General features: G+C 29.2%; 2 protein-coding genes across 3 annotated transcripts; both read right to left on the reverse strand.

Moving 5' to 3' along the window:
- Positions 1-155: 155 nt before the first annotated feature.
- On the reverse strand, positions 156-4,641 carry LOC114367387 (caffeoylshikimate esterase-like). Its single transcript, XM_028324562.1, has 8 exons — positions 4,253-4,641; positions 3,182-3,211; positions 2,226-2,352; positions 1,980-2,126; positions 1,466-1,596; positions 1,241-1,381; positions 1,033-1,131; positions 156-629 (listed from the first exon to the last, which is right to left on the reverse strand). The coding sequence occupies exons 1-8, from the start codon at positions 4,412-4,414 to the stop codon at positions 402-404; spliced, it is 1,065 nt and encodes a 354-aa protein (XP_028180363.1). The 5' UTR covers positions 4,415-4,641; the 3' UTR covers positions 156-401.
- A 4,957-nt stretch (positions 4,642-9,598) lies between these two features.
- Positions 9,599-12,481, reverse strand: LOC114367198 (NAC domain-containing protein 100-like). 2 transcript variants are annotated; one of them, XM_028324334.1, is made up of 4 exons: positions 12,033-12,481; positions 11,001-11,266; positions 10,340-10,615; positions 9,599-10,252 (listed from the first exon to the last, which is right to left on the reverse strand). In XM_028324334.1, the coding sequence occupies exons 1-4, from the start codon at positions 12,184-12,186 to the stop codon at positions 10,040-10,042; spliced, it is 909 nt and encodes a 302-aa protein (XP_028180135.1). In that variant the 5' UTR covers positions 12,187-12,481; the 3' UTR covers positions 9,599-10,039. The 2 variants fall into 2 exon arrangements, with proteins under 2 accessions (XP_028180135.1, XP_028180134.1); XM_028324333.1 differs by having other exon boundaries at positions 9,599-10,615; positions 12,033-12,479.

A 12,481-nucleotide genomic window follows, 5' to 3' on the forward strand; every position in this document is an offset into this window, starting at 1 on the left:
AAGTGATCTGCCCCAATGAATGGTAGAATATGTTTGGATAAGCGTTCGTTACATACATTTACATAAAAATTCATGTAGAAAATGTAGAAGTAACTCCTTATTGCTTTAGAACATTCGTGTGTTATGCAACATAAATTGAACCAAGGAAGAAGATTGAAACCATTTTTTGTGGAAGCTTCTATTTGAAAAAGAAAAAATACAAGCAACCATACAACTTTTTTTTTTTTTTTGAGGCAGCAACCACGCGTCTGTAAATTGCTATTCAAGCATTGAACATTAAAGTAGAAATTTCATTGTTTTATCTAACTTCATTTACCATACCAGTTCCCCTAATAAAACATGAACACATAAACTGAAATTAATGCCTACTTTTGTGGCGAACCAATATACCAACAAGGTGCTTAATATTTGTTTTTTCTGCTGCTATGCTCATCAAGCCAAGATATAATATCACCAAGCACGTGAAATATAGTTTCATCAGGTTCACCTTCAAGTAGAGTATGGAAAGCATCCTTATAGAGGCAGAGTTTCTTGTCCTTCACTTTAGCTTTCTCATACAAAGCCTTACTAGCTGATGGATCAGTAATTATATCAGCCTCTCCATGCATGATCAACAATGGCAGAGAAACCTAGCAATTGAAATTCTTCAGTGGATTTCATTGACACACGGAAAATTCCACCAGAAACATGTGCAATAGCTCAAGAAAGTTGTTACCTTAAAATAAACATGTGCAATAGCTCAAGAAAGTTACTAAACTTGATACCATTATTTTCCCCCCCCACAATTATGCATAATTAACTTTGGTTTATGTGCTATCACCAAAATATTAAGAAAACTAAGATCCACTTGATATGTTGCATGCTGTTGTTTCTTAGGTTTTAAGGAATTTGGTTGTTTGTTTACTTTATGAATTTTATTTTTTGGTACAATTGAATTCTCAGCAATTCATATATATAATTTATCTTCATATTAAGGAAGGAAGGCAATTAAATAGTACTAAAAAGCAAGTCAATGTGAAAGATATCATTTACTTCTTCCAAACGCTGTTCTAGCTCCTGTGTGGCTTTCAACAGCTCCAATGCAGTTCCCAGTCTTGGTTTATCCTTGTAGAGTAACACGTTATAGGGTGCCTGGAGCAAATCACTCAAGAAAAATAATTAATAGAAGAAGAGAAAACAAACACGGATTATTTCCTCTATTTAACTTCAATATAATTCAAGCACGATGTGATACACTCACCAGTTTTCTCTTGTTCACATCTCTAAATATATTATCTTTAACCTCTTCCTTTTGTGGAACTAACTTAGTTTTAGGAAGAACTTTTGCTACACCAATTAGTATCTGCTTCACCAACCAATGTGGAATCATATCCTCCGCAAACTATTCAAGAAAACCCGTTAGTGTACACACATATGGATTAAGCAATAAAAAAATTCTAGTCAGTTTAAATACAAGGAGATACACCTTGCACAAAGGTGCAATAAGAGCAGCACCATTCCATGCAGCAGGTTGTTTGAAGTGAATATTCAAAGCAATGGCTCCACCCATTGATTCACCCAACAAGAAGCTTGGTACATCTTGATATTTCTTTTGTTCTGTCATTCAAAAGCACTAGAGTTATTCAAACAATGGAAATTACAAGCCAAAGCATAAATTTGTTCAGGGACAAAATTTAAATACAATTTCTTAGGCGTTATCGGTACTATTCTCCAGTTAGGATTGGAGTTTTCGAGGTGAAACTCCAATTCTAATTGGACAACACTAAAAACATTAAAAATCAATACAGATTACCAAAGTACAATTCTAATTCCGATTGGATAACAACACTAAAAGCATCTATGAAATTGAATATAATTTTATTAATTTGTTCAATAAGAAAGTTTCAAGAAGAAAACTTCTCGCAAACAAGTGAGAAAATCCAAGACACATATATGATACTATAAAGGATGATCTGAAATCGAGCAAAATTAGATCTCACCCTTAATTTTTGAGAAATGCTCGATGACATCATTCACTAGACTTTCAAAGCTAGGAATATAACCATGAAGACCATCAGAAAGGCCAAATCCAGGGTAATCCAATGCAAATACTCCATATCCAGATGATGCTAACTTCCTTGCAACTCCTAATGGCAAATACAAGATAAAATGGCATTTTAGTATCTATCTCTTTTCTGCATAAACAAATAAAACGAATTTCTCATTTAACATAGATATTTTCATGCCTTCAAAGTAAAATGTGCAAGTATCTGCATAACCATGACAGTAACAAATGATTGCTTTCAAATGAGAACTTTCTGGAAGCCAACTTTTAGAGAATATTTTTAATCCTCTGGAGTTCACTTCATAAACCTGTACACAAATATTTGAAAATTTTCACTACGTTAATGATAAAATACTCTTGTGATAATGTTAGCTAAAGAATGCATAAAAAGAATGTAATTAATGAGTAACTACTAATCACACATGAGATTTTATATTTTTCTTTTACTATGATCACACTAAGGTTAAAATTTATGACCTAATGCTTACTACTCAAATTCCTACAACTATATTAACTTTAATCATGTATGAAAAGTTATAAGGTTAACTTAAAAAAAGGAAAAGAAAGAAGAGAGATATCTTGTGGTTGAATCTTCCCTAACAAAAGAATTAATTATTAATATTAATCGATTAAAAAAAACACATAATAAACATTTTTGAATTGAAAATTTTCACATTCATCGCACACTTTTCTATTATTATTATTATTATTATTATTATTATTATTATTAACTTTGATTTATTATTTACAAAGGAAAATCTAGGAATTGTATATAAAGTAATAGAAGCATGGGTGATGGATATGAAACTATTACAATATGAGGGAGGTTAATATAATTTTGCAAACAAAAGATTACCAAATGTAATAACCGCTAACTTAAAAGGAAGTCAGTATAATTACCACGTCAACTAACATAAAAACAAAACTAAATCCCATGCCTCCAAAAGTTTGAACGCAATTCGTCTAGAAAGGAATGTCAAATTGATTACAATCTAATTTGTTCTATATGTGTGAATAAATTGATCCCTGGAGGATGTTTAAAGCCAAAAAAGGTGTCTCCAATACATTATTTAACTCGAGCCATCAAAATTAAGTTTAAATTGAAGGAGACCACATATAAGAATGAGAGTCCTTTACCTCTTTCGTCTTCACCCCATCTGATGATAACTGCAGAAAATTTCAAAACAGAAATGAGCTACAATCCTTCTCTATTTTTACATTTTAGTATATGAAATAAAGATACGACCACGGACCACCAGATAGTTAAAGTATGGGAATTTGATTTATACATCTAGGAAGACAATCAAATCAGTACAGAAGATACTAATATAAATTTTTGCTTGGGCATTCAGCTCGTAGCCTCGTACATAAACTTTTCTATAATTATTTATAAATAAAATAAAGTGAATTGAGCTTTTTCTATAAGCTAAAATTAATTTATAAAATCTCAAATTTTAGGAGAAATTATACAAGAGATTCTATAAACTATCTTTATATGATCCTTAACTAAGATCTTTAAATAAATAAACATTGACTGGAATAAAAAAAATATTTTAAAAAATGGCTTATCAAAGGAAAAGTTAAAAGTTAAAATAATGAATTTAATAAATATGTACTGTAAATATAAACATTCTTTAACTAACAATTAAAAAAAACTATCTTTAGTATAATTTTTAAAATAATTATTATAAAAATTAACAAAACTCGTCATATCTGATTTATTGATTGACTGTATCGTAAAAAAATATGCTCCCAATATATATTATTTATTTTAAAAATAAAACAAAATTTATATTTAAAAATAAACATATGCTTGATTTATATTCTAAGTAACAAACTAAACAAAGAACCGTGGTTCAATGTCTTCTGAAGCAAGATAAAAAAAAAAAAAAGTGCTCTTATTGTTCATGTCTCTCGTAACAAGATCAAGGTCACATGCAAGGTTTTGTTTTTTTATCCCCTTCCACGAGGATCAAACGGATGAACAGAATGTTAGAAATATATTCACTCGATAGGTTTGAAGTAGATGATTGGTGTCACAATGTGATCAAATTAATGTCCAAGATTTGATCCTTGTGGCCCTCGTATATACATAGTTCTAAACAAAAGACAGGTTAAATATATACATTAAGTTTGTGTATATTATTTCGTATATTTGAAGTCCAAAAACCTCTTCCATGGTTAAAAAAAGATACATTACGTACATACCCGAAACAAGCAATGATCAATGGCAAGTTGAATATCCTTAAAAGCCTCACGAGCACGCCGTCTAGCGGGTGCCTCATCCAAGTTGGACAGAAAAATCGTTTGCAACTCTTCACTCATATAGTTTACTACTACTTGTTGTTCTTTTGTGGTTATTGCAGCCATTGCTATTTAGCTCCTTAAATACTAATATTGTGACTAAAATTATTATTGAAGAAAAAGAAAGAGAGAAAGTGTAGATAGCAAGTTGAGGAGTGGAAATTATGTGTCTCCTTCCATCAGCAGCCAGTAGCTGGGAAGTGGGAAGTTAGAACAAAGAGAGAAAGAGAGAGGTTCCTAAAGTGAAGGGGGTTGGGAGTGTACACTGCACATGCATTAAGTTACAACTGGGTAGATGCTAGTGCCTGTAGCAGTATATCACAGGAGTTTGGTTCCAAAATTTAATTACAAGCAGATGGGGAGTTAATATTTTCTCACCTTAAACATTTATGACATGGGATCCACTTTTCTGTCTTCACCACTCTGGAATGACCTAGCTAGTGCATGCCTTATACGTACTATACTTAATTTATATAAATATTAAATCTCCATACAATTTCTAAATATATTAGATTGATATTTTCCTCCCAACACATCTATAATTTATATATTTCATAGTAATTCATAGGTTAATAAACTGACCTAGATTAGGGAAAAGCGTGAGGACTTAATTTTAGGACTAATAATTATATTTTTGTTCTCTATAGTTTAAAGCATGAGTAATTTTAATTTATATAGTTTTAATTGTTTAAACCAAATCTTCCTATGTCTTTTTTTTTTCAAAGACATCCGAAAAATTCCCTTAAAAATTGGTTCATAAGGAGATAGTTTACCCAGTTATATAAACACTTATCATGTTTATAAATCATCCGATGTAAAACTCTTAACAAATCGAGATGCGAATTTGAAGAACCTCCCTATAACGCTAGTCATTTCAGTTATGTTGGCTCCACTCACACACAGATCCACAACCCCATACCAAGAAAATATATTCAACTAAAAGAAAAGATAAGTAATAAAAACATGGGAGGTATGAATCGAATCCATGCAAAGCAAAACTGAGAGTTTATATATATAGTTTGGAAGACCTATTCTATTTCTGTTAAGTTCTATATATAGCAACAAAATGTGGAGTAGAATTCCACCAATAGAAATCGGGAAAACTATAAGCAAGAAGAGTATCTGTACAAGAGTCCCCTTCTCTGCAAATATGACCAACCACAAAATTTATTTGCCTAGTTAAATCTATGTAGTTATACCATTTGTTTCTAAGAAGCCAATAAAAAATAAAAAACTATTATTGAAAGTTTCAACAACCAAAAGAGAATCACATTCAAACCATAAATTCAATCTAATTAATTTATTGTCAAATCGTTAAAAAAATTGTTGTAGATGGAGTTTGAAATCATTAACTTATACCTTAACATCAGGCATAAAAATCATCAGGATACTTAACTTATTTCTCAAATGTATGAAAAATATATCATATATAACATAAATGTGTGGAAAGTAATCAAAGGTGATCTAGCTCATCAAAATTTAATATTATATGCGTGATCGTCGCTGTAAATTTTGTAGTACTTGAGTTTGATTTGTATGGATGATAAAATGTGTAGAAAGTAAGAAAAAACATATTTACTATTGCTAAATAATTATAATATTATAAAATCAAGCAAACGATAGCTTATACATTTTAATACTAAATATCTTAATTATACTCTAACTTTTCAGTATTAAATAATTTCTTCTTTTATAAATTTTATTTTTTATTATTTTCTTTGAATACTTTAGTAAGTGAAATAAAATATTATCATTGACATAATAAAACAAATAATAAAAAATTATTATTAGAATAGAAATAGTTTTATTGATTAAAGAATGTTAACCAATGTGCTAAGGATATTAATTAAAGAATTAAAAATAAAAATAATTTTATTGAGATAAGTAAAATTGCATTGTTATCAATCAATAAAAGATCATTGTATAATTTTTAAAGGAATTATTATAAAATTCAGAAAAAATTTCATACATAGTAAATTATAATTGATCGATTTACACGGTCATCAGATGGTAGCACACTCCTTTAGGATTTTTGCTTAGAAATCACACCCCTAAACTCCTTAATTATTAACAACAATAATAATAATAATAATAATAATAATAATAATAATAATATTAATTCTAGGCAAAAACCCAATTGATCAATTGTTTTAATAGGTAAGGATCGTTAGCAACACATTCTTTAATAGTTAACACACATTTTCAAATTACTTCCTTCCCTTCGGTCCATAATAATCGTCGTATAATAAAAAAATATTTATCTCAAAATAATTATTATTTTAACTTTTATATGTAATATTAATTATTATTTTCACTTATATTATAATATTAATGATATGAATAACAAAAACTAAAAATAAACTAATAATGATAAAATTAATTTTATAAAATTGATATTTTTTTCATCTATTTATTAATTTTTCTGGGTTTATATAAAATAACCTAGATGAAAATTATAATGGGATGGAGGAAATAATGACTAAAGAATGTTAGCCCAATTAATCCTTCCAATACACACTTTCACATCAGTTAAAATTTATTAAAAATTAAAAAAATTATGAAAACAATCATTAAATAAAAGATGAGACTCATTTGTGATTTTTAATAAATTTAACTAATTAATACTATAACAAGTGTGTTGCTAATTTTTTTCAAGTTGAGGAGTATTAGCAACCAAATTCTTCTAACAAGTTTTTTAAAGGCATTTAATAATAATTTTATTTTCTTTTGTGAAAATTTTAGAGACAATCCTTTAGCTAATATATATATATATATATATATATGGGGGGGGGGGGGGGGCTTTTAAATGCAACTACATATATATTAAATTAAAATACATTCTCTCAAGAAATCTCTAAATATACGTTTTCTTGAATAATAACACATGTTTTTAGTTCTTACAAAAAAAACTAAAATTAATTAGATATATTTTATATAAAAAATATGAAATCTTACACAAAAAAATAAACATTATTTTAAATATGTGTTTTAAAGTAATTATTAAAAAATTTATATTTTTCAATTATATCAAAATAATAATACATTACAGTAGGAAAACATTTATATTGCTAATATATTTTAATTAAATTCATCTTTTTCACAGTATAAAATGTTTTTATCTTAATTATTTATTAAATCTATACTTTGCTTTAGTTTAAAAATAACAATACAATACACTTGCTATTTCCCTGTAAAATCCAAATCTCATTAAATTGCTCCAAAAAACATAGGTCCATAGCTCTTGACCAAATATCGTATACCAGGTATGTTTGAAAATTGAAAACATGGAAAAGGATTAGCTAGCCTACCTGTATGTATTGCTTTTCACTTGGCCTTTTGAAAACTCACCCCCATATGATTTCGTACTCTAAACTAAGGGACTTAGGGCTTACAAATTATAGGAAAGCTTGAAATTTAATTAACTAATAATTAAAATATAAACAATTAAAATTATGTTAATATAAAGTATAAAATTATTAAAAAACATCAATCATTAATATAAATTATTATATTATAATTATTTAATCTATCTTTTCAACATGCACCCGTTAATATAGATGATCCAAAATCCAAATCCCCGGTTCCAAAAAGTCCTAAAGTGGAAACAAGCTCGCTTATTATATATAGTACTCACTCCTAAACAACATTTTTCTTTCATATGAACAGTTTGAAATCTGTCGCTTGCTGATTTTGGTCTAACCATGCATGTGCTACTATCCCATAATCAATCACTATAATTTCCTTGTTCAGTTCTGAGAAAGACACATGTATGCATTTTCCATCCCATTCTCAAATGTGTTGTATTGATATAAAACTACTCTTTCATTGTACTCTGCCCAGTACTACCCTTTTTTCTTCAATTTGACTGAACCCACCTGCATTGTCAATAAATGTCCATAACTTCGCAACTAAGAATTATATATTTCTAGTAATGATTCATTTAACATCTTGTTAATCATTTTAATTGGTAAATTTTGTTATATTTATTTCTTTTTTATGTAAATAAAACAAAATGAGTTACTTGTACGTATGTTTAGATTCTTTTAGAAAATTAATATTGGTTAATTAGCCATCCTTTTTTCTTAGATTGTTAACAACATTAACCATTCTTGATCGAGTATTTGATATAATAGAGTCTTTCGGTATAAATAAGGCTTTTCTCATTAAATTCGACGTAACTTCAAAATTAATTGGTTCTCAATTGTACACAGACTAGGTTTGGTAATAACTTTTTTTAACAAATTTGTGAACACTAAATACGGCTTATACAAGCTTGTAAATATATGAAATTTCATGCATATATAAGACAACATAAATTATATTTGGTTCATTTTCTTTTACTGTTTTCAACTTAAAAGTATTTTTTTAATCAGGTTTTATAGAAACCTTCTTTTTTGGAAATTTATTCTTAAAAAATATTTTTTTACTAATTTTTGGAATAACCAGTACTTATATTTATAAAGGTTTCATAATCATAGACCATGACTTTATCTAATAAGTTGTGGTGGTCTTCAGCGCCTTCATGACTTCTATAATTTAATATAAAAAAATTGTTATTATCAGAGAACAAATTCTACATTTAGTGGGTCAGAAATAAGTTAAGAAATATATGAGAGAACTATAAGTTTAAAGTGTCAAGATATTTTTAGGTAAATAGGTTATTTAAACTAAGCCTGCTAATACACTCTCTCTAGATAAATATCTACGTACACACAAATTTTAATGTATTAAATATTTAAGGAAAAACCTAAAGCCCGAACAAAAACGTTTTGGCAAAAAAATAGAATGACCCAAAATAGAAAAAGTTAAGCCCAAAAAGAAAAGAAAAGAAAAGGGGCTAATAAGTAAAAAACCTTACTTTAAGAAAAGTAAAAAACCTAAAACTTAAGAAAAAATGAATACAAGCATAAATAATGATAAATAAAATTAAAGTAAGACCTTTGGTCTCTGAGATCTAGACTTGAAATAGACTCATCAAATTGAAGATTGAAAAAAAGTTACATCTGAGTTATGAGTCAAATCAATTGAATTTGAGGGAGAGCGTGCTAGCGAAATAAGAGTACTATCAACTATGAATCCAAAGTCAATATATTTTTCGATAAATATAAACTGATACAAATCTATTAATACACTCTCAGTTTTGGATAAGAGGGTCTCTCAACACAAATTTTAATAGTTTTTCACGCGTATGATCGATTTGCATGCCACCGTCTGGTTAATTAAGCTCTTTAAAATTAAGATCCATGCATATCCTTTATTTTCATATACTTGATTGTCATCACTACTTGTCATCATAATTACATCCATGCATAACTCCATGCTGAATGAGGGGTCGAATACAAACCAAAGAGACTGGGCAACATATACAAACTATTCCTTTGAATTTATTTAAATAGTACGTACGTACAAGTTTTTTTTCTTGATTTTTTTTTTATGTCGAAATTAATACTAGAACATGAAACTTGGGACGATTGAGGAGATCTTCCTCCTAATGGTTGATTAACATCAATGGACTTTTAACAGTGATTTAAAAGCTGCCTATTTTAACACCTACTTACAATAACATTTGAAGAGGAATGTTTACATCGACATGATCAACGATTGTGTTAAGTTTGGAAATGGTACCATTTTTTTTATAGGAGTTGGAGGTTGATGTAAATACACAATGTTAGCTTCATGGTCTAAACAGATTCACCAAATGGAGTCCAAGTTGAATGGTTGCTCCTGCTGTTGCTGTGGAACACATTCTAAAACTTTAGAAGAAGAAGATGCAGTGAGACTTGAACTAATTAGGTTAGTTCCAACATGCTGGGACACTCCTTGAGGCATATATGATGCAATTAAATGATCTGTAGCTGCTGCTGCTGCTGCTTCTATTTGTTGATAGCTCCTAAGTTGCAATGCCTTGAGAAGCAAAGAATTTACAGAAATACTTGGATTTAACAACCCAGAAGGCCATGGAAGTGATGGAAGAGTGGGAACCTGAATTACCTCACTTGCAACTGGCCAATTCATGGTCAAGTTCATGTTTGTGTTAACACTATTAATAAGATCAGCATTGAAGAAGGTTTGTCCTGAAATGTTGTTAGTGATTCCATCTGATGAAGAATTTGCAATGTTATTTATTAGATTAGGAAGCTCAACATCACCAAATTCATTGACCATTGAGGCTGTGTCACATGGGGACTCTGGTTGTGAGGGGGGTGTTTGCTGTGGTCTTTTCATTTGCAAGCTCTTTTGGAAAACCCTGCAAACCACCCATTCGTCCTACAAAAGCAAACATCCAATACAAAATGCATGCATATATTAGAGAAATTCTTGTAAATGAACCCAGTGTATCATTCTATTAAATATTGTTAAATTAATTATATATTTACATATGGCTAATTGTTTGAATAAGTACGTATTAGAATTAGCATAAATAATATATGCATTAGTAATGTAATATTATTTTAGATTATTATCTAATTACAAATTATGTTATATATATATAAATATTTTTTAATTGATTAACCGTATAAAAAAAATTATATCAACAAATGCTTGTTTATCAAACTCTTAGAATTATATAAATGTTGTTAAGAGAGAATAATTTGATTATGTATTTATTAACTTAAAATATTTGTCAAATGTTATATATATATACACTAACCTTGGAAGGTCTAAAGTGATTCTTGTTTTCTAGTCTATATTCGTGCATGACCCAATTGCTTTTCTCGCCCCTTGGAGCTCTACCCCTATAAAAGACTAGGGTTTTCTTCATTCCAACCAAAACCCCAGCACGAAAAATTTCCTTGTCTTTCCCTGTGGTTTTCCAGTACCCTGATTCAGTGGCTCGGTTTGTTCGAAGTCCTGTTGGATACTTTCGGTCTCTTAGGCTAAAGAAGTACCACTCTTTCTTCCCCATTGAGGCCTTACCTGTTAATTAATTAATCATCACACAAACATGTCAATAATCCTTATTTAATTATTTTTTGTCCACAGTATCAAAGATGACATTCCAATGAATTTGTACTCAACTACATAGTGTTCAAATAGACCGAAAATTAAAGTTGAAACACCATATGTATGTATGTATATTCAATTTTGACTTTTTTTATACAAATATATATATGCATATTCACTAGGATATTTTATATTATCATATGCATGAGTTGTAAACCACGCATAACATTGTAGAAGTATATCGAACGAGTCAAACTTCTATATGTACGTATATTACGAAAAGAGGAAGCAAAAGAAGAAGAAAAATGCATTTTTGATTAATATTTCCCTGGTCGATGAAATATAAAGTTTTATAAATGTATTAGTTGAGGAACTTAAGCTATAGGGAAAAAAGTGAAAAAATATTTCGAAGAGAGTGAGAATGATATAAACTTAAGCACTTAACTCTTAATGGATGAACAAAATTTCCTTCCATTTGTGTTGTTTTCCTTATAATTAAGAATTTGTCTATATTATTAAGTTACAGTCCTTCCGAAAGAATCAATATGCATGCCAAAAGGTTGTGCCTATATATAAAGAACATAAGCCCTTGCAAATTAATAATCATGCAACCATGACAACAAAGAAAAACAAAGTTATATATATAACTAGATTTTTGAAGGAGAGCTAGATGGACAGTAATAAAGTATATTTATAAGAGGAGAAATTAATAGGGTTGAAGAAAGTGTTCTCAAACTACCTGGGAGGTCCCAAGGTTCAGACTTGTTGAGATCAACAACTGCTATAGCTTTGGATGTGAAGCTAGAATCAGAAACCTTCCTTGTAAGATAACATGTGATGAGCTCTTCGTCTGTAGGGTGGAACCTGAATCCGGGAGGCAGATTTTCCTCCATCAGATTGATGAAACCAAACTGTAGCTTTTGATACCCCCTTGAATTGATCAAGAAGTTTAATTAGTTTACCAAAATCTGAGAGGGGGTACCACAAATATATGAGAAGTACCAATGATTTGATCCTCAAAGTAAGCTCTACAGCATCACCAATAAGAGCTTTTAAAGGCCTCCTTCACTTTAAGGATTTATAACTCAACCTTCAACAAGAAGCATTTCATAGATAGTCTTCTTCATATATGTTTTTGTTAAATATACAATACAGCTAACCCTTTGACAAACATGGTATGTATCATAA

This window comes from Glycine soja, chromosome 9 (genome assembly GCF_004193775.1).
Source record: "Glycine soja cultivar W05 chromosome 9, ASM419377v2, whole genome shotgun sequence".
Classification (NCBI taxonomy): Eukaryota; Viridiplantae; Streptophyta; class Magnoliopsida; order Fabales; family Fabaceae; genus Glycine; species Glycine soja.

What these genes read in the sequence shown, in the direction of transcription:
- LOC114367387 (XM_028324562.1), bottom strand. Translation starts at nt 4,414, where the DNA reads ATGGCTGCAATAACCACAAAAGAACAACAAGTAGTAGTAAACTATATG. An exon ending in GCATTTCTCAAAAATTAAGG is followed by an intron (nt 1,597 to 1,979) that starts GTGAGATCTAAT and finishes TTTGAATGACAG; the next exon opens with AACAAAAGAAATATCAAGAT. An exon ending in TAGAACAGCGTTTGGAAGAA is followed by an intron (nt 630 to 1,032) that starts GTAAATGATATC and finishes TTCAATTGCTAG; the next exon opens with GTTTCTCTGCCATTGTTGAT.
- LOC114367198 (XM_028324333.1), bottom strand. Translation starts at nt 12,186, where the DNA reads ATGGAGGAAAATCTGCCTCCCGGATTCAGGTTCCACCCTACAGACGAA. An exon ending in TGAACCTTGGGACCTCCCAG is followed by an intron (nt 11,267 to 12,032) that starts GTAGTTTGAGAA and finishes ATTAATTAACAG; the next exon opens with GTAAGGCCTCAATGGGGAAG. An exon ending in ATCACTTTAGACCTTCCAAG is followed by an intron (nt 10,616 to 11,000) that starts GTTAGTGTATAT and finishes TTGCTTTTGTAG; the next exon opens with GACGAATGGGTGGTTTGCAG.